Consider the following 24,322-nt stretch of genomic DNA (forward strand, 5'->3'; position numbering starts at 1 on the left):
CCAGATGTTAAAGTGTTCAAGTCTCCCTTTGCTTGGGTAGAATCTTGTTTCTCACTTGTTAGATCTCTGCCACGTGACTCCTATCTTGTAGTGACAACTCATAACTTATTTTGAGCGAATATTATATAATATCATTTACATTAAAAAATATATTTGCAAATGATATCATATAGAACATATTTTAATTAATAAAAAAAATATAAAAATAATTATGATTTAATTATAATAGTTTATTCACTGTTTATAAGAATTTAACTTTTAAATATATATTTATTTTATATTCCTTTTATTCTATAACTTTTTAATTTAATTTTCACTTAGATATTTTTTTATTAATTTTTTAATTATATTCATTTTAAAAACCTTACATTTTATTAATTATTAATAAATATTTTAAATATATATTTAGAAAAAAATAATTATAAATTATTTTGAAAATAAGATAGAATTAAATATAATTTATAATAATAAATTTATATATTACTGTAATAAAGGAAAGTGAAAATAATTTAAAAAAATTGATAAAAATCATGAAATAAAAAGAGTATCTTTATGGGCTTGAGTTACTTATTTAAATTAAATTTCTTGAATTAAGTTTCTGCCTCCATAATTCCCAATGAATGCAATAAGTTAAAAATTTTCAAATTGATACTGAATTCTATTCAGATAAATTTAAATAATATAATTAGATTGGGAATGAAATTTACAATAAGTTATATTTTTTTAACTGAAAATTAAAGACCGAAGAAATAGAATCTGAGATCTCTCAAATTTACTCAGATGCATTTATTATCACATTAAATTTATTAGTGCTATCAACACTCGTTTATATATATACATAAAATATTAAATAAATATAAAATATATATTTTAATGATGATATTTATATTTGTATGTATTTTCGTTATAACTATTAAAATTTAAAATAAAAAGTATAAATAAAAAAATATTTTTATATTGGCTAATAGATATTAGCTAAAATGTTAAATTATCCATAGCATAATAAAAATACTAAATTTCATCTTTTATTTAAATTTATCTTCAAATTATCATTAGCACAATCAATTTTAAGAATTTTCAAGAGCGAATTATATAATATTTAATATTTTTAGTCTTATTTAGAATCATATGAAATTTTATAATAGATAGAAAAAAAATAAATTTGAATTGAAAAAATGAACTTTGATATTATTTTTATTCTTATCGTATGGTTTAGGCACAATTTTAGCTTTTTGACATTAGATTAAATATTTTGCTAATAGAAATACTCAAATTTAAAATAAGTTTAAATAATTTAGAATAAATTTTAATTGTTTTTAAAATGGGTTTTTTTGTATTGAAAGTAAATCTTTATTTACTTTATTAAAAATATTTTTTTAAAAAATATTTTCTATAATTTTTGGCATTTAAGATATTAAAAAAATAATTAATATACATTTTTTCATAATTAAAAAAATAAATTATTTTAAATAAAATGATTTTAAAAAGAAAAAAAATCATTTTCTCTACTTTAATAATTTTATTAATCTTTATGTATAAATTATTAATATATTTTTATTTTTAAAATAAAAAATTAAAAAATAGAAAATAATTTTAAAAAAAAATATTTTTCATAAAAAATAAATTCAAATTATTTTTGGAAAACAAAATCAACCCTAATTATTGAATCTAGTTCAAAGTTTTACCGGCACGGATCCATCGGATCCGATTAATAAGATCGAACCCGTCTCTTATGTATTTGGGATTGAGAAGGATCATCAGCAGATAACTGAACAGGCTTGAACTAATGAAAGGGATGACGCTATTCGTTGCTTTGGTTGTTATAATCCTCTTCATATCGTCGTCGGCCGTCAATTGCGAATCGGACGGCGACGGACAATGGCAGACACTAACGAAGCAGAACTTTTCTTCTCAGATCAGGCTCCATCCACACGTCCTCGTCTTAGTCTCCGTTCCCTGTAATCTTTCATCTATATTTATCTGTTTAATTAGCAAAAATTATCTGCCAGTTCAAGTAATTTCAAGTTTGAAAAACAGGGTCTGGGGAATCTCGATCCCTGATGAAGGAAATAAGCCGTTTGGTTAGCGATCGGCTAGAGGAGTTTGAGTCTCTGAAGTTGATGTATATGCAGAGGAACAAAGAGAAGTTGCTAGCGGATGCTATTGGAGCTACAGAAGGAATAATTACGATATTGTACTACCATCACTCTTCATCTTATAAGTATCAAGGCAAACTGATTGCTGGAAATATACTCTCTTCTATTGTTCCTTACATGTCAGTTTCACCTCATGAAATTCCCCTCAAAGCTCTGAAGACTCAAGAGGAACTGAAAATGTTCCTGGATTCCACGGATAAGGCTTTGATACTCCTTGAATTCTGTGGATGGACCCCTGAGTTGATGGCTAGGAAGAAGAGGAACGCAACTGGTAGTGGTGGTTTTTTTTCAAGAATTGTGATTTATTATTTGAATTTGTCAATTTTTCAATATAAAATAAGTGAAAAGCAACAACATGAGCTATTTTGTGGCTTTTTTTTTTCTTTTCCAGGGGATTTTGCTGTAGCGGGCTTCAATGGAGATGCTGCTAGGATTCCCGTTCCTGGTGGAAAGGAGAACCAGAAGGTGGCTGGTAGTTTCTAACTGCACGCTGTAATTACACTGATTTTGCAAGTAAAGTGGCTAGTCAAACGTCTCAAAAATTACATTTTTATATTTCCAATGACAGGGGATAGAAATTGCAAGTTTGAAATGTAGCGCCCAAGATGGGTTTGGTGGAATTCCTTGGCTAGGTGAATTTAGCTCAGTAAATGGCAGTTCTCCTTTCCACGACACTGACAATGTAAAGCCCACTGTTGGATTGTCTTCTTGTACCTTTGAAGAGTTTCAGCAATTTGATTCTTTCTTATCAGGATTCATCAATGTTGCAAGAGAATTTTTTCTGCCTTCTGAAAGGTACAGATTTGGTCTGGTTTCAGAAATATCGTTGCTTTCATCTCTTGGTGTTGGGGATTCTGGTTCATGGTCCACAATGCTTTATGTTAATGGATGTCCAAGCTGTTCAAAGGTTCTAAAAGAGGGGGATGACCTTAAGAATGTTCTACTGATGGGTGAATCAATGGTCACGGAGGTAGATATATGTCTTTTTCTTTACTGCCATAGTACCAGTTTCTGTTCATTCAAGTAATTTATTGGTTTTGTTTGATGTAACTGATGATGCCATCAAATTCTTGTGTGGTTGTAAGTCTTGATAGTTCATTATGAAAGAGTTGGTTTGGCTTAAAATGCTTCATCATGTAGTTATAAGTTTTTTTTGGGATATTTGGTATTGGAATATTGTTGGGAGAAAGAAAAATTCCATGAAAAAACTGTAGTTCTCTTATTGGAGCTAGAAAATTTACCCATCTCACTATTTGCCTTTTTTTTCTTGTTTAAGAAACCAACATATTTGTTTCTTTTTGGAAACAATTTCTATGATATATTAATTGGGCTAGTGACGAAAAAGGTTACAAAAAATTATCAACTTTGGCTAAAATTTATTGTTGTGGCACTTCTTTTGAGATGCATTATTATGGACTTCACTTCATGCTAGTACAATTGTAATGGAGCTATGGAGGCCTGAAATTTTACCTTGAAATATAGGAATGCATTTGATTGATATTCTATAATTGCTACATCTAACCAAGGCTCCCACACAATTGTAAGAGCTTTTTTCCCCTTCCTCCCCTCCCCTCTCCAATATGATAATACCTTTCGTCTCATAATATCTGTAGTTTAAGGTTTAGTTGCCCAAACCAATAAAACTAATTAATAGCCTTAATTCTAGAAAAGTTTATAGAGTTTGTCTAAAATATCCTTTAGATGGTCATACTAAAAAAAATTTTGAAGAATTTTAGAGTATTTTTGTATTTTTCTCTTGATCTTTACAAGGATTTACATGTCTATTTATACTCATAGGATTACAACTAAAAAGGAAGCAAATTATCAAATAATTACAAAGATAACTAAGGATCCTAATTTGTGCTTACAATCAGTAATCAATCAAATCATATCACTGGACAACAAATAAGTCAACACTTCCTCTTAAGTTGGTGTATCGATGTCGCACATGATTAACTTGCAAATCAGATTATAATAGGACCTACTGTCGATCCTTTTAGTAAACTCATCCGCAAGCTGTTCGGTAGAAATCACATTAAGTAAGTTTAAGACACCGTCTGTTAATTTTTCTTTAATGAATGCTGATCAATCTCAATGTGCTTTGTTTGGTCATATTGAACTGGATTTTATGCTATATTAATGGTAGCTTTATTGTCATAATACAAAGTTATCTTATTTCTCTTAGGTAACCTCAGCTCCTCTAATAACTTCTGCAACCATAAAAGTTTACACACGTCTTGAGCCATTACCTTGTATTCTGCTTCAACACTTGCTCGAGCAACAATATTTTATTTTTTACTTCTTCAAGTGACAAGGCTTTAAATAATAGCATAACGACTGTTATTTATAGGTTTACAAGTAGGCTGTGGCTGTTAAGGTCTTTAAATAATGGTGAAAAATTTTTGTTGCTGTAATGGTTGTTATAGCCGTTATGCAATGGTCACAGCCATTAGCGGCCATGATATAACGGCCGTAATGGCTGTTACTTTTCTTTATTTCATATCAGGTCATCACAGCAGCTGGAATTCAGGAATCTTTCAGAGTAGTACAACACTTGTTCTTTTACAAGCCTTTGTCACATGAAAATTGAGTTATTGAAGGGGATTTTTTTCCTGATTTCTCTACTTCTCTTTACTACTTTGTCTTTGCCACCAACAGCAAGCAGTCCAATACTCTCTCTAGCTCCTCCAGCACATAGAGTTCTATACTTCTTCTAGCTTATTTCCAGCCTCCATTTGAAGCCAAAAACAGTCCTATTTCTCTCAAATTTTTTGACAGCAGCCTATATACTTAAATTTCTGCTTAAGAACTTGCTAGATGCTCAATCTGGCGGTAATTGAGGTAAGTTACTATATATAATGTTTAAAATTTATGGTTTTTATATTTATTTTATATATTTGTACTTAATTAGAGTTGTATTACTTAATTTTGATTATATCTTTAAATATATTTTAATTTCATGAACTTCACAAATTTTTCAAAAAAATTTGCTTTGCGACAAACCGTTGCCGTTATGTTATGACTGTTATAAGCTTATTTTCGTTACCCACGACCGCGAATGCGGCTGCAACTGCGATTTGAAACCATTATACGAAGCCTTTTTTAATCTGCACATCTTTTCTTATGTCTTCTCATCAACAAACTCAGGAGGGATCTTCATGAACATTTCTTCCTCTAAGTGCCCATGGAGAAGACTTTAATTGAGTTCATTTTTGCAATTGAGGCAAATGTCTATTGATAATCCACTCTATAGGTCTGGGTGAAACCTTTAGCAACTAATCTGACCTTAAACCATTCAATTGTGCCATCAGTTTTGTGTCTCACAGTGAATACCCACTTACAACCAAATAGTTTCTTTCTAGGTGGGAGAGAGACAAGCTCCCATGTCTCATTCATGGTCAATGCTTTCATCTCTTTAATCATTACTCCTTTACATTTGGGATTTTTGAGAGTTTCCTTTCAATCCTATGAAATAGACACAGAGGAAATAAACAAGGCAAGGCTAGGCTTTATAGGAGGAAGACAAGGAATCATAAGAAATAAAGTTAGAAATAGGGTGTTTGGTACATGATCTGACACCTTTTGTTTGTGCAATGGGTTTATCTAAATCATTGGAGCATTAAAGAGTTGAGGATAACTCACCAAAAGAAGGGGAAGATTCTTGACTCGAAGTAGACTGTATAATGGATTCTTCTGCCTTGTCTCTCCTTGAATATCTCCTGAAATTTGGCTTATTCAAACGTCCAATTCTTTCCCCCTATCAGACGTCTCCCCCTGTTTACTAGAACTCTCCTTTTGAACCAGATCATTTAGAATTATAGAATTAGGGATCACCTTTTCTTTCTCAATCTTCTCCCCCTGAAGAGGTGAGTGGGTGGTACTGAAGTAGGGTTTAGTTTTTTTGAAGGTATCATCCATCCTGACAAAGTACTTCTTAGATGGAGGGTGATAACACATGTATCCTTTTGTGTCGTATCATTTTGTGTTGGAAAATTTCCAATAAATACACATATAAGGGCCTTTGGATCCAACTTTTCGATCATCTTAGTATGGACAAAGCAAACACACCCAAATACTTTTAGTGGAATAATGTAATTTTGAGTATTTTTGTATTTCACTCTTAATCTTTACAATTGGTCTACATGACTATTTATACACAGAGAATCATATCTAAATAGGAAGTAAATAATCAAATAATAATTACAGAGATAATTAAAGATCCTAATCATATCAAATCAAATCTCTAGAATCAGCTAGGATTAGTTAAATAAGTCAACACTCCCCCTCAAGTTGGTGCAAAGATGTCACACATGCCCAACTTGCAAATCAGATTATGGTAGATCTTGTTGTTAAGCCCTTTAGTAAACACATCCGCAAGTTGCCCCGTAGAAGTCACATGAACTAGGTTCAAGACACCGTCTGTTAATTTTTCTTTAATGAAGTGCCGATCAATTTCAATGTGCTTGGTTCGGTCATGTTGGACTGGATTTTGTGCTATACTTATAGCAGCTTTATTGTCACAATACAAAGTTATCTTGTCTCTCTCGGACAATCTCAACTCTTCCAATAACTTTTGTAACCATAAGAGTTCACATACTCCTTGGGCCATTGCTCTGTATTCTGCTTCCGCACTTGACCGAGCAACAACACTTTGTTTTTTGCTCTTCCAGGTGACAAGGTTCCCCCCACAACTGTGCAGTAGCCAGAGGTGGATCTCCTGTCATCGAGAGATCCTGCCCAATCTGCATCTGTAAAAGTTTCAATTCGGAGATGACCATGTTTGGAGTAAAGAAGCCCTTTCCCTGGCGCAGACTTTAGGCATCTCAAGATGCGAAGTACAGCTTGCATATGAGTCTCGCGAGGGTCATACATGAATTGGCTGACTAAGCTAACAGCATAGGCTATGTCCGGTCGAGTGTGTGAGAGATAAATCAACCTTCCTATCAATCTCTGATATCTTCCAATATCCACGGACTCACCAGTTCCTGCTTTCAGCTTGTGATTACTTTCAATGGGAGATTCTGCTGGTTTACACCCCATCATACCAGTTTCTTCCAAAAGATCCAGAATGTACTTTCTTTGGGAGATGAAAATTCCTTTTTTTGATCTTGCCACCTCGATACCTAGAAAATATTGCAGTTTTCCCAGATCTTTGATTTCAAATTCCTGGGCCAACAACCTCTTTAGTTGAGCTATTTCCTCTTTGTCATCACCTGTCACCACTATATCATCAACATACACAATAAGAAGGGTGATCTTACCCTTATGATGTTTGATAAACAGTGTAATCAGCATTGCTTTGTTGGTAACCAAAGGACATCATGGCTCTGCTAAACCTGTCAAACCAAGCTCTGGGAGATTGTTTTAGCCCATACAAAGCCTTTTTTAACCTGCAGACCTTTCCTTGTGTCTTCTCATCAGCGAACCCAGGAGGAATTTCCATGAACACTTCTTCCTCTAAATCTCCATGGAGGAAAGCATTCTTCACATCAAACTGTTGCAAGTCCCAGTCCAAGTTGGCTGCGCAAGATAACAAAACTCTGATTGAGTTCATTTTTGCGACTGGGGCAAATGTCTCTTGGTAATCCACTCCATAGGTTTGGGTGAATCCTTTAGCAACCAATCTGGCCTTAAACCGTTCAATTGTGCCATCAGCTTTGTGTTTCACTGTGAACACCCATTTACAGCCAACGAGTTTCTTCTCAGGTGGGAGAGTGACAAGCTCCCAAGTCTCATTTTTAGCCAATGCTTTCATCTCTTCAATCATTGCTTTCTTCCATTTAGGATCTGCAAGAGCTTTCTTCCAATGCTCTATAGGAAGGAGATAAAGATTCATAAGAAACAAAGTTAGAAATAGGGTGTTTAGTACAAGATCTGACCCCTTTTCTTTGTGCAATAGGTTTATCTAAGTCATTGAAACATTCAAGAGTTGTGGGTAACTCACCAGAAGAAAGAGTTGTGGGGAACTCACCAGGAGAAGATTCTTGACTCTGAGTAGACTGCATAATGGCTTCTTCTGCCTTATCTCTTCTTGAATACCTTCTCAAATCTTGCTTGTCCAAACGACCAGTTCTCTCTCCCTGATTGGACATCTCCCCCTGTCTACTAGAACTCAAACTTTCTGGTTGAACCATATCATTCAGAATCACAGAATTCGGGATCACCTCTTCTTGCTCATTATTCTCCCCCTGAAGAGGTGAGTGGGTGGTACTGAAGTAGGGTTCAGTTTCTCGGAAGGTAACATCCATACTGACGAAGTATTTCCTAGAGGGAGGATGATAACACTTGTATTCCTTCTGTGTTGGAGAATACCCAACAAACACACATTTAAGGGCCTTGGAATCCAATTTTCCTGCCGTCCTAGTATGGACAAAGCAAACACACCCAAATACTTTTGGTGGAACAACGTATGAATTCTTTCCTTGTAGAGCCGTCAAAGGACTCATAAAGTCAAGGGTCTTGAGAGGCATTCTATTGATAAGATAAGCAGATGTAAGAATTGCATCTCCCCAATATGTTTTGGGTAGATTCATGGTGAACATCAGAGATCGAGCTACCTCCAATAGATGTCTATTTTTCCTCTCAGCAACGCCATTTTGAGCACTAGTATAAGGACAACTAGTCTGGTGTATTATCCCATTACTCTCCAAATAAGCAGAAAAGCTACTATCCATGTATTCTCTTCCATTGTCAGTTCTCAAAATTTTCACCTTAGTATCAAATTGAGTACAAACCATCTTATGAAAGGATTGAAAACAAGAAAAGACATCACTTTTAGCTTTAATCAAATAGACCCAAGTCATTCGAGTGCAACAATCAATAAAGGTGACAAACCATCGATTACCAGATAAGGAGACCATTTGAGTAGGCCCCCAAACATCAGAATGAATAGTTGCAAAAGGAATTTGACTTTTATTATGACTCAAAGGATAGGATGTTCTAGTGTGTTTAGCATACTCACAAGCATCACAACATAAAGAGCCAAACTGGGTTTTAGCAAACAAATCAGGATAAAGTTTTTCTAAAACAAAAAATGATGGATGCCCTAACCGCCGGTGCCACTGTATTATTTCCTGATTGACATCCTTATTTTCTCCAAAACAGGCTTGAGATATCGAAGAAGCCGGATCACCCTCCAACATGTATAAGCCATCATGCAGCCTACCATTGCCAATCATCTTCCCTGTGCGAAGATCCTGAATAACACAATGATCAGGAAAGAATTCAATTTTACAGTTAAGAGCATTGGTGATAGCACTGACAGATAAAAGGTTGACAGGAAAGTGGGGAACATGAAGGACAAATGATAATTTAATGTTGGATGTGCAAATAACAGAACCTGTTCCGGATATGGAAGTAAAAGAGCCATCAGCAATTCTGACACTATCTTTGGTTAGAGAAGGAGAATAATTGAGAAAGCCTTTATAAGAGCCTGTCATATGTCTATTCGCACCAGAATCGATAATCCATGGAACATTATTAAAAGAGGAAGCATTACCTGACTTTACAAAGTTAGATGTAGCACCAGAGGATGAAGAGGTGTCAATATGAGACAAGAGGCGCTTGAGACTCTGAAGTTCATTAGGGGAAAGGAACTCAGTTGTTGTTGTCTCCTTAAAGGGCTCCTCCACAGTTTCTCCACAGTTTCTGCTAACTTAGCTTGATTTCTAGAGGTACCTCGTTTTCCTCCACGACCTCTAGTGGGACGACCATGTAACTTCCAATAAGTCTCTTTGGTATGCCTTGGTTTCCCACAATAGTCACAGTGTAAGTGATCTTTCTCAGAAGTAGGAGGCTGTGGTGTGCTGAAACTGGTAGTCAACCCAGCCTTTTCAACTGGTGCAGTATGGAGCATAGCATGTCGACGACTTTCCTCTTGTTGAACATGGGCATGGGCCTCTTCTAAAGAAGGAAAAGGATTTCTTCCCAACACTTGGACCCGAATTGGATCATATTCGTTATTCAACCCTGCAAGAAAATCATAGACCCGCTCCTTTTCAATCATTTTTCGAAATTTGACTGCATCTCCAGTGCAATCTGCCTGGAAGTCTTGATAGTAATCAAGCTCCTGCCATAAGCCACATAACTCAGAATAAAATTGAGAGATAGTCATTTCTCCTTGCTTAGTACCATGAATCTTATTCCGAATATCATAAATTTGGGCATCATTCCCAATCTTGGAATAAGTTAAGGACAAAGCTTTCCATATCTTTGCAGCAGTATCAATTAACAAATAGGACTTAGAGATATGAGGTTGCATAGAGTTCAGTAACCATGTCATAACAAGACAATTATCCGAGTCCCATTGAGGGAAATCTGGATCACTCTCATCAGGTTGCTTTTTATTACCAGTGACATAACCCTGCAGTCCTCTAGCCTTGATAAACAACAAACAAGACCTTGACCAAGCAAGATAATTGGTTCCATCAAGTTTTATAGGACTAATTTGCAAGGAAGGATTATCAGAGTTAGGAATCGAGACCCTTTTACCTTCTGCCATAGTAAATATTTATGAACAGTGAAAGAATAGGAGGTACCCAAGGTTGTACACGCAAGAAAGCCCAATTGATTCACCAAAAAACCGGGTAACAGCACGGGAGAGCCGGAAAGATGGTCGGAATCGTCGCCGGAGTGATCTGAGCGGCGAAACAGTGACAGACGATGGATCATGCGCCGGGAAGTGACGGGTCACGCGTCGGGAAGGGGTGGCGCGTGAGCCTCACGCGCAGGCTTTTCCGATGTCGGAGTTGGTCGATCGGCCGGCGGCAGTCCGGTGGTTCTCCTGGTGCCGGCGGTGAGAGAAAAAGAGGCTCCTAGATGGGTTAGTACCAAAATTGGTAGATCTAGGGTTTTGAAACCCTAAAAATGAAAAATTGAATTTGGACCCAAAAAATCAGGAAAAAGCTCTGATACCATTAAGAATTTTGAGTATTTTTGTATTTCACTCTTAATCTTTACAATTGGTCTACATGATTATTTATACACAGAGAATCATATCTAAATAGGAAGTAAATAATCAAATAATAATTACAGAGATAATTAAAAATCCTAATCATATCAAATCAAATCTCTAGAATCAGTTAGGATTAGTTAAATAAGTCAACAGTTTCTTTCTAGGTGGGAGAGAGACAAGCTCCCATGTCTCATTCATGGTCAATGCTTTCATCTCTTTAATCATTACTCCTTTACATTTGGGATTTTTGAGAGTTTCCTTTCAATCCTATGAAATAGACACACAGAGGAAATAAACAAGGCAAGGCTAGGCTTTATAGGAGGAAGACAAGGAATCATAAGAAATAAAGTTAGAAATAGGGTGTTTGGTACATGATCTGACACCTTTTGTTTGTGCAATGGGTTTATCTAAATCATTGGAGCATTAAAGAGTTGAGCATTAAAGAGTTGAGGATAACTCACCAAAAGAAGGGAAAGATTCTTGACTCTAAGTAGACTGTATAATGGATTCTTCTGCCTTGTCTCTTCTTGAATATCTCCTGAAATTTGGCTTATTCAAACGTCCAATTCTTTCCCCCTATCAGACGTCTCCCCCTGTTTACTAGAACTCTCCCTTTGAACCAGATCATTTAGAATTATAGAATTAGGGATCACCTTTTCTTTCTCAATCTTCTCCCCCTGAAGAGGTGAGTGGGTGGTACTGAAGTAGGGTTTAGTTTCTTTGAAGGTATCATCCATCCTGACAAAGTACTTCTTAGATGGAGGGTGATAACACATGTATCCTTTTGTGTCGTATCATTTTGTGTTGGAAAATTTCCAATAAATACACATATAAGGGCCTTTAGATCCAACTTTTCGATCATCTTAGTATGGACAAAGCAAACACACCCAAATACTTTTAGTGGAATAATGTATGAATTTTTTCCTTGTTGAACCTTCAAAGGACTCATAAAGTCGAGGACTTTGAGGGGCATTCGATTGATAAGATAAGCGGATATAAGGACTGCATCTCCCCAATATGCTTTGGGTAAGTTCATGGTGGACAAAAGAGATCGAGCTATCTCTAGTAAATGTTGGTTTTTCCTTTCAGTAACTTTATTTTGTGCACTAGTATAGGGACAACTTGTCTGGTGTATGACTATCTGCATATTCTCTTCCATTATCAGTTCTCAAAATTTTTATCTTGGCATCAAATTGAGTACAAAATACTTTGTGAAAAGATTGAAAACAAGAAAATGTATCACTTTTAGCTTTAATCAAATATACTCAAGTCATCTGAGTGCAACAATAAATAAAGACAAACCATCGATTACTAGATAAGGAGACAGTTTGAGTAGGCCCCTAAACATCAAAATGAATAGTCATAAAAGGAATTTGACTTTTTTTATGACTCAAAGGATAGGAGTTTCTAGCATGCTTAACATACTTATAAGCATCACAAAATAACTAACTAGACTGAGTTCTAGCAAATAAATTGAGATAAAGTTTTTCTAATACAAACAAAGATGGATGCCTTAACTGTCTGTGCCACTGTATTATCTTCTGATTGACATCTTTATTCTATCCAAAACTAAGCTTGAGATATTGTAGAACTTGGATCACCTTCCAATATGTATACAATGATCAAGAAAGAATTCAAGTTTACAGTTAAAAGCATTGGTGATAGCATTGACAGATGAAACGTTAACAGGAAAATAGGGAACATGAATGACAAATGATAATTTAATATTGGGTGCACAAATAACAGAATCTGTTTCGAATATAGGAGTAAAAGAGCCATCGGTAATTCTGATATTCTCTTTGGATAGAGAAGGAAAATAATTGAGAAAGCTTTAGAAGAGAGTCTATCATGTGTCTATTTGCATCAAAATCAATAATCAATGGAAGAGTATGAAGAAGCATTACCTGACTTTACAAAGTTAGATGTGGTTCCAGAGGAGGATGAGGTGTCAATAGGAGACAGGAGAGACTTTGAATTTCATTAGTTGAAAGGAACTCAACAACAGTTGTCTCCTTAGAGGGCTCCTCCATAATTTCTGATAAATTAGCTTGAGTTCTGCAAGTATTTCATTCCTTCCCACGGCTTTTAGCGGGACAACCATATGACTTCCAACAAGTCTTCTTAGTATGTCTTGGTTTTCCATAATAGTCTCAATGCAAGAGATCTTTCTCAGAATTAGGAGGCTGCAGGGTGCTCAGACTAGTAGCCAACTTGGGCTTTTCAATTAGTGCAGTATAGAGCATAACATGTTGGTGACTTTTCTCTTGTTGAACATGGGCATGTACCTCTTCTAGTGAAGGAAAATGGTATTTACCCAAAACCTAGATCCGAATTGGATCATATTTATTATTCAAGCCTGCAAGAAAATCATAAATCCAGTCTTTTTCAATTATTTTTCAAAATTTGACTGTATTCCTAGTACAGTTTGCCTGAAAATGCTGACAGTAGTCAAGCTCCTGCCATAAGCCACATGGCTCAGAATACAATGGGGAGACAATTCATTTCTCTCTGGCCCTACATAGTGCCAGGAATCTTATTCCGAATATCATAAATTTAAGCATCATTCCTAATCTTAGAATAAGTCGAGGACAATACCTTCCTTATTTTTGTAGCAGCATCAAGTAACAAATAGGACTTAGAGATATGGGGTTGTATAGAGGCAAGTAACTGTGTCATAACAAGACAATTATTTAAGTCCCATTGAGTTCCATTGAGGGAAATCTGGATCACTCTCATCCAGTTGCTTCTTATTACTAGTGATATAGCCCTGCAGTACTCTAGTCTTGATAAACAACAAATAAAATATCGAACAAGAAAGATAATCATTTTCATTAAGTTTTATGGGATTAATTTGCAAAGGAGGGTTATGAGAATTAGGAATCGAGATCTTTTTACCTTCTATCATGATGAAAAGAATGAACTGTGAAAGAATAGGAGTTATCCAAAGTTGTGCACACAAGAGAGCCTAACCAAATCACCAAGGGACTAGGTAGAGGCAAGAGGTGGCCAGAACTAGATCAGAGACAACGTTGGAGTTGATTGGGCCGAGAGGCAGCATCGGACAGAGCCTCATGCGTCGGGAAGGAGAGGTGCGTGAGCCTCACGCACGTGAAATTCCGGCGTTGGAGCAGGACGGCCAAGCGGTGAATCTGCTGGTGGCGGCACTAAGATGAAAAGAGACTCCTAAGTAGGGCAGTGTCAAAACAGTAGATCTAGGGTTTGGAAACTCTAAAAGGAAAAAATTAAATTGAAACTCTAAAATCAGGAAAAAAATTCAATACCATATTAAATTTTGGAGGATTTTAGAGTATTATTGTATTTCTCTCTTGATCTTTATGAGGATTTACATGCCTATTTATACATAGAGGATTACAACTAAAAAGAAAGCAAATAATTACAAAAATAATTAAAGATCTTAGTTTGTGTTTAAAATCAGTAATCAATCAAATCATATAACTAGAAATTAGCAAATAAGTGAACACATACTCTTTTCACATATTAGTATTAAATGACTTAAAGACTAGTAAGGATATATATGGAAAATAAAAATTAATGTCACTTTGAAATTCTTAAAGTGACAGATACTTTGGAAAAAAAATCTCTAAAACGATAGTTATCGTGGGATAGATGTAGAGTTATTAATGTATAATGCTCCTGTCATATTCTATAAGAGAATCTTATATTGTTATTCATAATTGTATATAAGACATGAAACATATTCTTTAATAATGTAAATAAGTTGGTTAGAGTAAAATGAAAAGTAGACTACACTAATACAAATATTCCATGTGAAATACAATTTGTTGTTGCGTGTAATGCACATATAAAGGGCTAGAAGTAAAAGTTAGGAATTTATATAGCTTTGGATGTGATTTAGAACCATGATTCTATGCGCCTGTATGTTTGGGTACTCTGTTTGTGATGTGTTTCTTAAACTCGGTGATAAAGGTTGTAGAATAGTTTACATTTTTTTAATTGCATAGTAGTATTTTCACCGTGGAGGCTCATTGTTGCAGTTGGTGTATTTATTCTCCTATTTCCTTTCTGTCCATGATTTTATTTTCTTTACCAAACCATTTTTGTCTGTTTCATTGATTTTTGTCTATTTATTTCACTTCCTGTAGCTGGAAGGTAATGGACAAGATCTTGATCCTGCTGTACCTGCAAGTAAACCATCACTACTTCTGTTTGTAGACAGATTCTCCAACTCAGCAGAAACTAAAAGGCGTAGTAAGGAAGCTCTTGACACATTCCGAACATTAGCACTAGAATATCAAATTTCAGATCAGATAGACCAGCAAAATAGTGACAAGCCTGAAAGATCCTCTGCGCAGCTTATATCTGGGCATCCTAGGTTAAAGCTATCACCTATGGCACAGAAGATTAAATTAAAGGAGAAGATGTCAGTCACGATTCTAAATGAGGGTAAATATACCATACGAGGCAGCTCCTTGCATGAAATCTTGACATACCTGCTTCAGCAAAATAAAGAAGCAAAACTTAGTTCAATTGCCAAGGATGTGGGTTTCCAACTTTTATCTGATGATTTTGATATTAAAACTGATAAATTACCATCAGAACCACAGGTGGAATCATCTGAAGTTTCAGCAGAACCACAGGTGGAATCATCTGAAGTTTCAGCAGAACCACAGGTGGAATCATCTGAAGTTTCAGCTATAGTATCTGAGGAAGACCTTGCCAAAAGTAGTGCTAATCTAGATGAGGATTCTGCTTCAAATCATGACCAAAGCTACCAGCCTACTGATATTGAATGCCCTTCTCCAAATGATGAGGAGGATATAAGTAGACATTTAATATCTACAAAACCTGACCAACCTGTGTCAGGTGATGGGCTAGCTATTTCAGTTGTAAGTGCAGAAGAAAAAGTTTCTATACAAGTAGACCAGTTGAAGGAAGAACAGCATCAATTTCAAAGTTTTAAGGGTTCTTTCTTCTTCTCTGATGGAAACTACCGGTTGCTAAGAGCTTTGACTGGTGAGACAAAGGTTCCGTCCTTAGTAATAATAGATCCAATTTCACAGCAGCATTATGTCCCTGAGCAGAAGAATTTTGGCTATGCTTCACTGGAGGATTCTATTCATAGGTTCCTTAACGGAATTCTTACCCCATACCAACAGTCTGAGTCTGAACCTGAAAACCCTAGAGAAGGAACTCGTCCACCTTTTGTTAATGTGGATTTCCATGAGGCAGATTCTATCCCTCGAGTTACAGTTCGAACTTTCACTGAGCAGGTTTTTGGTTTTAATCAATCTGATGATGATAATGCTTGGAAAGAGGATGTGCTGGTCCTGTTTAGCAATAGTTGGTGTGGATTTTGTCAGAGAATGGAGTTGGTTGTTCGTGAAGTTTATCGGGCCATAAAGGGACACATGAACATGTTGAAGACAGGATCTTGGAACGGTGAAAGTGAAACAGTGGTTAATGGTAAGTCTTATTCTAGACTGCACAAGGTTATGTATTACTTCAAAGCACCGTTGTTAGAATCTTACAATACTCGATTTGAATCTTATGATTCAAATCCATTTTCTAAAAAATCAATTCGAATCTATAGGGCAAATCTTAAATATACTTGAATCATACAATTCTTGATTCGAATCATACGATTCTTGATTCGATTCTACATCCTGACGATTCAAATCTACATGATACAATAAAAAAAATTGATAGTGAATAAGGTGAATCAATATAAAGTGATCAAATTTTCACCCGATCTAATTGTCTATTTGTAAAGAATTTGTTAGATATTGTATTTTCAAAATTTAAGATCTTATTTATTTTTGCTTTAAAAAAATGTATATAAAACCTTTCCTTAGCTATTTTTCTTCCACCAATCATTTTTTTCCCTCTTCGTCTTCTGTTTTTTTTCTTTTTGGTTAATTTACTTATCTAATTATAGTTGTCAAAGTTATGACAATTTATATTTATAATCTAATATGCTATCTTTTTCTTTACTATTTAATTTTTTGAAATGAGAGTTTCAGTATATGTATAATGATGACTCTTGTCTACAATTCCAAAGTTCATAATTTACAATGTAAAACTACATAACATAATACATACGTATTATTCTATTATGAAGAATATTTCTAATTAGATAAATAGTAAATCTATATTTATCAAAATGTCATTATAATATTTTTTTTGCTTATTTTTGGAACATATATTTTTAATTAATTTTTCAAAGTATCAGCGAATCTTATAATTTGATTATCGATTCATGAAATGAAGATTTCAATTCTCGACTCGAATCTCCATTTGACAACTATGCTTCAAAGAACTCGCTTTCCAAAGAGTTCATCTTTAGTTCCTTAATCTAGGAAGCTGAAACTAGTTCGTTCTTTAGAGGATTGGAAGCTGCAATATGTAGAACAAGCTATAGCATATTGTTTGTGCACAAATAAAACACCCCTGGGTTAGGACTGAAAGCAGGAGTTTTGAGTTCTTCCTTAGTCATTGGAAAATTTAAGGGCCTTTTTTCTTGTGGAAAGCATGTTGCAGCTTTCTATTTTATTTTTTTGTGAGAAATTTCATCTTCATCTTATGTTCAACTTGGAAAGCATTTTTATTCATGAGTACAAGGAAATCATTTTTCAATTTTTGAAAATATTTTCATTTCATAATTATTGTAGCACTTCACAAATTTAGAAACCTCTTGTAATGCCTCTTTGACCTCCAACTTGGTTTTGGAGGTTGACAGGTACAAATGATTGACCTCCTTTATCCTTCTACCCTTCAGTCAAATAAAGTTAAGAAGCTTATTTCTATTTTTATTTCATACTATTCAGCCTTTACCCCTATATATTTCTAATCAACTTCCTTCCAAGTTGTTAGTAGTTCATTTTTTTATGAATTGGAACAAGTTTTGACAGATTGTTATAATGTGGCAGATAGCTTGAAGAATAATAATATGAAGTTTCCAAAAATCTTCTTAATGGAATGCACATTGAATGATTGCAGTTTGATTCTAAAATCAGCAAATCAGGTATGCCTCTTACAGAATTTGCATCAAAACTTTTAGCAATAGAATATTTTTGAATTTGATTATATTACATATTGTTGTCTTATTGGATTAAACCATTCAAGGAGTTTATCAAAAGTTGAAGCTGTGGACTGGACTCTCTTGAGAGCAAGGGTTTTAAGCTAAATAGCAGTAAGACAGAAAAAGTACAATACCAGTTTGGCTCCCATTGAAGAAAAGGAGGTGACGTTAGCTTGGATGGAGTTTTTGTACCTAAATGCAATCAATTTAATTATTTAGGTTCAATCACGTAAAAGAATGAAGCTTTATATGATAATATAACTCCTATAACTAGACAGGATGGATTAAATGGAGGAGTACAATGGTGTGTTATGCGATCTAAGATCTCTAATAAAGTGAGTTAAATTCTATAGGACTATGGTTAGACAAGTAAGTTATATGAAATTGAATGGCATCTATAGTACAATGTACTTACAAGATGAGTGTGATGGAGAATATGAATGATAAAAGGGATATCAAGTAATAAAGTGATTGATAAAGTTGGGGATGTATTAGAGACTCCATGTAGGACATATTGCAGATAGAATGAGAGGATCCATGAAGATTGTTTGGTTATGTTAGCATAGAGCATAACTAACATAGTAAGAAATTGTGGTGAATTAGTAAGGGAAGGAGTAAGAAGGCGATAAAAGGACCGAAAATGACATGAAGAGAAGTGACATCAAAGGATTTATAAGTTTTGGATAATGATGCCAGCTAGGTGTCGAATAGAGCCAAATGATGAAAAGTGATCTAGATAGTCGACTCTAATTAGTTTGGGTTCAAGGCTCAGTTTATGTGATTGTTGTTATCGTTGTTGTTGTTGTTGTTGTTGTTATATAGCTTCTTTAAGTTATGAGCCTTTTTAGCAGGTTTCATCTTTTATTTACTTTACTTCTTCCAAATATGTTAGAATTTTTCACATTGGTTGATTTGATGGAATTACTCTTGTAGCTCTTAGTGTTAAAGATTGTTCTGTAATTGATTCTCTTTCCGTGATTAGAAAATTTAAGTGCCATGATTGTGGCACTAGAGTGATGCACTTCTATTTTGCATTTTCCAATAATCCCTAGATCTCTACATTTATGCCAATGGATTACATACGTTACCTTGAGGATTTTTTTTTTCTGAACACTTATCGATTCGTAGGGCTAATTTCAATTGTCCATGAACTTAGCATAAGTGCGTATTAGTCTCCATTGTGATTGATTTGATGACCCATATTGGCATATTTTAAAATAATTTAAATTTATAGCCAAATATATATTTATGCTTATGTATAATTTGAGTTAATCTCTTGAGCACTTGGATTAAAATAGTAACTTATTGAGTATACGAACATATAAAAATCATAACAAATTGATGATTTATCCCCAAAAAAAAAAAAAGAATGGTCCCAATTATAACTTCATGCTGACTGTACTCTAAATTTGATGATTGTGCTTTAAATTTTCATGAAATGATAAATTATTTTTTAAAAGTTGTTGACTTCTCAAAAGAGAATGGGAAGAAGGGGGAAGAGGGTAACTTGTTATTTTTTGAAAATTAGAGCAAATTAGCAGAATTTAGAGTATGTTAGCAATAAGTGAAATCATTTATAACTTTTTTTGATATGTCATTGATGACATATTCTGATTTTATAAATTCAGGTGGTTAGCATGTTAGGATTCTAGTTTAGGTGTTAAATATGTTAATGCTAGATGGTATAGGGTGTAAATATATAATTAGCCTAAATTTATTGTTTTTCTCCATCTCTTTATTGTCTTTTCTTCTCTCCCTCTCATCTTACTTACCTTCCTCAAGCACAAGTGATAATTTGTCTGAAACCAAAGGTTTTCCACGTGTTCCAAAATAACTATACGCTCACTTCCCTTCTGTTTCTCGTATCTAACCCCACTAATTAAGATACCCTTTGTTCGTTATGTCTATCTTCACATAAAAAATACCCCAAATCTCAACCCCTTTCTATCTATAATAATAATTCCTAGCTCCTCTTTCTTTAAACCTCATTCACTTTATTTCTACATTCCTTGTCTCTCTCCTTATCCATAAAGCAATGCACACCTTTCAAAGAATTGAGCCCTATCTCAAATTTCTAAACCGAGAGCATTAACCCGACTTATAGACTCATAATGTAGCCACACTAAGTCAACTCATGTAGCATTGTTGTAGCCATTATGTTAAGTTTCGTGCATATATTTTTTCAAGTCTGGCCAATTGTCCATCTTAGCACTTTTGTGTAAGTCAGCCATAGTTTTGTGATTGTATGAAGGCCTTTCTTAGACTTTTACATTTTCGATTATCCTTGTTTAATCTTTTGATTAATTTTCCTTATTATTACCATCTTCATTTATAATATTGAAAATTACATTTTATAAAACCTTTACTTGTCTACATGAACCCCAATTTGTTAACTTCCTCCTACATTACTAAATTGTAATGTTTATTTTTATTTTATGTCCATTTAGCTTCAAACCCCTAACTCTAGGGGCTTTTCTACAATTAACTTCAAATCCTTGAACTCTAGGATGCTACTCCACAGCATAATTTGTTAATTCGGGTTTTCTTCCATCAGAATTATACCATCAAAAAAGATATGTACAAGGGATGTCTCCTTAGACATAATCTGTTAATTCATTAAGCAAACAACATCTATTGATAAGTATCTTCGTGACTTGTGTTTCAATGAACTTGTAAAAACCTGGTGCTATAGTTATTAAAGGCATGTTTGAAAGCGCAAGGTGACCTAGGCTCTAGAAGTAGCACTTCAAAGCTTTGCAGGCAGGCAGCCTTGGAAAGTGAGCCCAAGAGAATGAGATGCTCCTAGGCAAATGACACCTTTGCTAGACTAATTGCCTTCCAGCTTTAATTCATGTCATTTATGTTATGAATCCTAGTAAGAAGAAGAAGAGATAGAAAGGGATATCTAGTTGCACCGTCACATTATATGGCTGTATGTGGCTCTTGGTGTAGTAATAGTGTAATAATTGGGCTTAATGCTTTGGGCCTAAACTAATTTAGATTTGTTTTTGAAAATCTTTTGGCCCTAAATCTAATCTAGAGATTTATTAGTGCTCTTTCACACACACGCACATATAATAAATTATATTTTGCTTTAAATAAAAATAAACTTCTTTATATTAAATACATAGTTATTCTTAATAAATTTACAAAATTCAATTGAATCAATTTAAATAAAATATGTATTAAAAATTAAAAAGTAATGCAATAAAAATTTAAATTATCATTTTTGCATTATATTTGATTAAAAACAAAATTAGTATTTTAACGGTAATTTTATTCATATATGTAATTTAATTGACAATGATAGTGATTGAATAAAATGAAAACAAGTGATGAAATAAATAATATATTACATATATTTTAATATTTAAAAAGAGGATGCCTCAGTGTATATAGCAATCCCACATTTTGGCCTTTAGGGAAGGTTGATGTGCACAACCATCTGCGAACTTTGCAGAGAGGCTGTTTCTGTGACTTGAACCCATTACTTTAGGTTACAACTGGAGCAACTGTACTGTTATATGAAAGCCATATGGTGGTGGCTTTATATTAATCCTTTTATTGTACTTTTAAGTTGTGTATTTTTATGGATTTTTTGTTTTTGCACCTTGGCTTGCTTAGGCGTGTGCACCTAGGCTCTAGGATCTTTGGCACCTTGGATGGCCTTGAGCTTTTTGACAACTGTGGCTGGTGTATATTTTTCATAAACTTGGAGTTCCTTATAGTATTTGGTATCTTAATTTTCCCCTTCATATTCTTGTAAGCTATAATTTATATTTTAGTTGTTTGAATTTTTTTTTTACTTTTGGATATATAATAAATATAAGCTGATACTCTCTCACTCTGATTGTCAGTTGCCAATCATACTTTTTATGTGGTTAATTACACTCAGATAACAGGGCAGTATTCTTCCATTGAAGTTAACCTTTGAAGTTTACTTACCTCTTCTTTGGTATATTTGGATATGCAGAGGGAAGTTTATCCTGCTCTATTATTATTTCCAGCAGAAAGGAAGACCTCTGTATCTTATGAAGGAGACATGGCAGTAGCTGATGTTATTAAGTTTATGGCTGTTCATGGAAGTAGCTCTCAACATCTTACCAATGAGAAGGGTAATTAATTAATTTTATTTATTTGTATAGAAGCATCTTTTGACATCATGTATGGCTCCAACTGGTATGGACAGTCGGAAAATTTGCTAACTTGTTGCCAGTGGCTGACTGGCCATTCTAATTAGGTATCTACTAAATCCTTCACGTTTGTATGGCATGTGTCATGCACAGAAATCATTGATAACTTTTTAAAATAAACTAATTGTAAATACATGTATAATGAGGAATTCTTATAAATTCTAATAGCTTTGGAGTTTGGACTTGGCAGCTACATCGTGAAATTGTGAACTACACATTTGAAAAAATATTAATAGGAAAGGGGGAAAAAAATGCATACATAAATTGACATAAAATGTTGTATGGATATATGCATTAAGATTAATGAAGGAGTCTTTTTGTCTTTTTACATAAATAAACTTTTGGCCCCTTTATATTGCTTTACATGATATCTAATAGAGGAAGAACAATCTTGAAAGTGATTTGATTGATTGTCTTTTTTCATTGTTGGTCTTGCGAAATTTGTACAAAGCAACATTTAAGCTATTTTGTATGGAAAGAGGTTTAACCCTTCTTTTGAAGGTGTGGATAACCTTGGCTAATGCAACAGTAAATGGGAAGAAGCCACCTTTTAAGAAAAATGACTTTTTCCTTTCAAAAGAGGAAGTCATTTTTTAGATTTTGAGAATCTTATTAATACCACTAAATTTCTATTTATAAATTTGTTAATATCTTGTATTTTAACATGAAAATCAAATAATGGAAAAATAAGTTTTTTTTTTTTTGAAAAATATTTTCCATAGAAGACATTTTCGGCAAAATAATTTATGTAGAAATACTTATTTCTGCATACAAGTTATTTTTTGCAAACAAATGGAGTTTTAGTGATTGAACTGAAATTAGCAGTAAATTCAAGGATTGTGGTTTAAATTAATGCTTTCAATTGCTTGGTGAATTCATTACAGTGTGAAGCTTAGCTGCTTGCATTAGTACTTGTGAGGCACACCCTGATTCAAGTACCTAAATTTCAATTTTACCTAACCTGTTTGCAAATTGTCGTGTTCAAGGAACTTCCTCTCATTTTGTGTTCACTTTTGAGTTTTTACTTGGCACATTCATGAAAGTATTAAGCTTGTTATTTTATTCCCCTTTGTTTTTCTCACTTTTTAGGGATTCTATGGACTCTAGCCGAAAAAAGTAGCAAGTCTCATTCTAAAGATGTATTACCATCCACAGTTCGCAAGGACGCTCCTGTTGGAAAGGGCAAATACCATGAAGTCCTATTAAAGAACCGGACACCAAGGAGATCCGTAGACTTCAGCGATATCAAGTCACACGCATCCAAAGACTTTCATGAAACAATTCCTAACGTGCTGGTTGGCTCAACCCTTGTTGCTACTGAAAAACTCGCAATGCCACCATTTGATAAATCAATGGTTCTCATTGTGAAGGCAAATAAAAATACAGGATTTCAAGGTCTGATTTATAATAAACTTATCAAATGGGAGTCTCTGGATGATCTGGAGAAAGGGTTTGAGCTACTAAAAGAAGCTCCTCTTTCTTTTGGCGGTCCACTTATAAGACGAGGAGCGCCTTTTGTTGCTCTAACAAGAAGACTAATCAAAGATCAATTACCCGAAGTCGCATCAGGTATCTACTTCCTTGATCAAAAAGCCACACTCCATGAGATTGAAGAGCTGAAGTCTGGAAATCAATCCATAGCTGACTACTGGTTTTTCTATGGGTATGCAAGTTGGGGCTGGGATCAGTTGTATGAAGAGATTGCTGGAGGAGCTTGGTATATAAGTATGGACAACATGGGACAGTTAGAATGGCCTGGAAGTCATGTTTGAGGCATGCTTTATTATACTGACGTGTAGTAGAGATTTGAAGTTTCTAGAACAGGGAACTATTTTTTATGGTATAGAGTATAGAGAAGAGTTTAAGGTATAGAGAAGAGGTTAAGGATACATTCCGCAGGTTATGTTTCTAGTTAATTGAATTTCTTGGAAAAGAAAAATTGTTGATTTTTTTCTCTTTA

At 34.3% G+C, this 24,322-nt stretch overlaps 1 protein-coding gene across 6 annotated transcripts; it reads left to right on the forward strand.

The window, feature by feature from the left end:
• Positions 1–1,671: 1,671 nt before the first annotated feature.
• LOC110626241 lies at positions 1,672–24,322 on the forward strand. 6 transcript variants are annotated; one of them, XM_043961473.1, is made up of 9 exons: positions 1,674–1,958; positions 2,038–2,433; positions 2,548–2,621; positions 2,725–3,126; positions 15,234–15,695; positions 15,729–16,554; positions 18,018–18,112; positions 22,143–22,284; positions 23,452–24,322. In XM_043961473.1, exons 1-9 carry the CDS (start codon positions 1,787–1,789, stop codon positions 24,132–24,134), a joined length of 3,252 nt encoding a protein of 1,083 aa, XP_043817408.1. In that variant the 5' UTR covers positions 1,674–1,786; the 3' UTR covers positions 24,135–24,322. The 6 variants fall into 6 exon arrangements, 5 of the variants coding, with proteins under 5 accessions (XP_043817408.1, XP_021627726.1, XP_021627727.1 ...); XR_006352430.1 differs by having other exon boundaries at positions 1,672–1,958; positions 15,234–16,554; positions 22,143–22,409; positions 23,452–23,587; XM_021772034.2 differs by having other exon boundaries at positions 15,234–16,554.

The sequence above is a fragment of the Manihot esculenta genome, chromosome 11 (assembly GCF_001659605.2).
Source record: "Manihot esculenta cultivar AM560-2 chromosome 11, M.esculenta_v8, whole genome shotgun sequence".
Classification (NCBI taxonomy): Eukaryota; Viridiplantae; Streptophyta; class Magnoliopsida; order Malpighiales; family Euphorbiaceae; genus Manihot; species Manihot esculenta.

Coding starts and splice junctions, on each gene's coding strand:
- LOC110626241 (XM_021772034.2), top strand. CDS start 1,787: ATGAAAGGGATGACGCTATTCGTTGCTTTGGTTGTTATAATCCTCTTC. Junction 2,434..2,547: donor GAGGAACGCAACTGGTAGTG/GTGGTTTTTTTT, acceptor TTTCTTTTCCAG/GGGATTTTGCTGTAGCGGGC. Junction 18,113..22,142: donor TTCTAAAATCAGCAAATCAG/GTATGCCTCTTA, acceptor TTGGATATGCAG/AGGGAAGTTTATCCTGCTCT.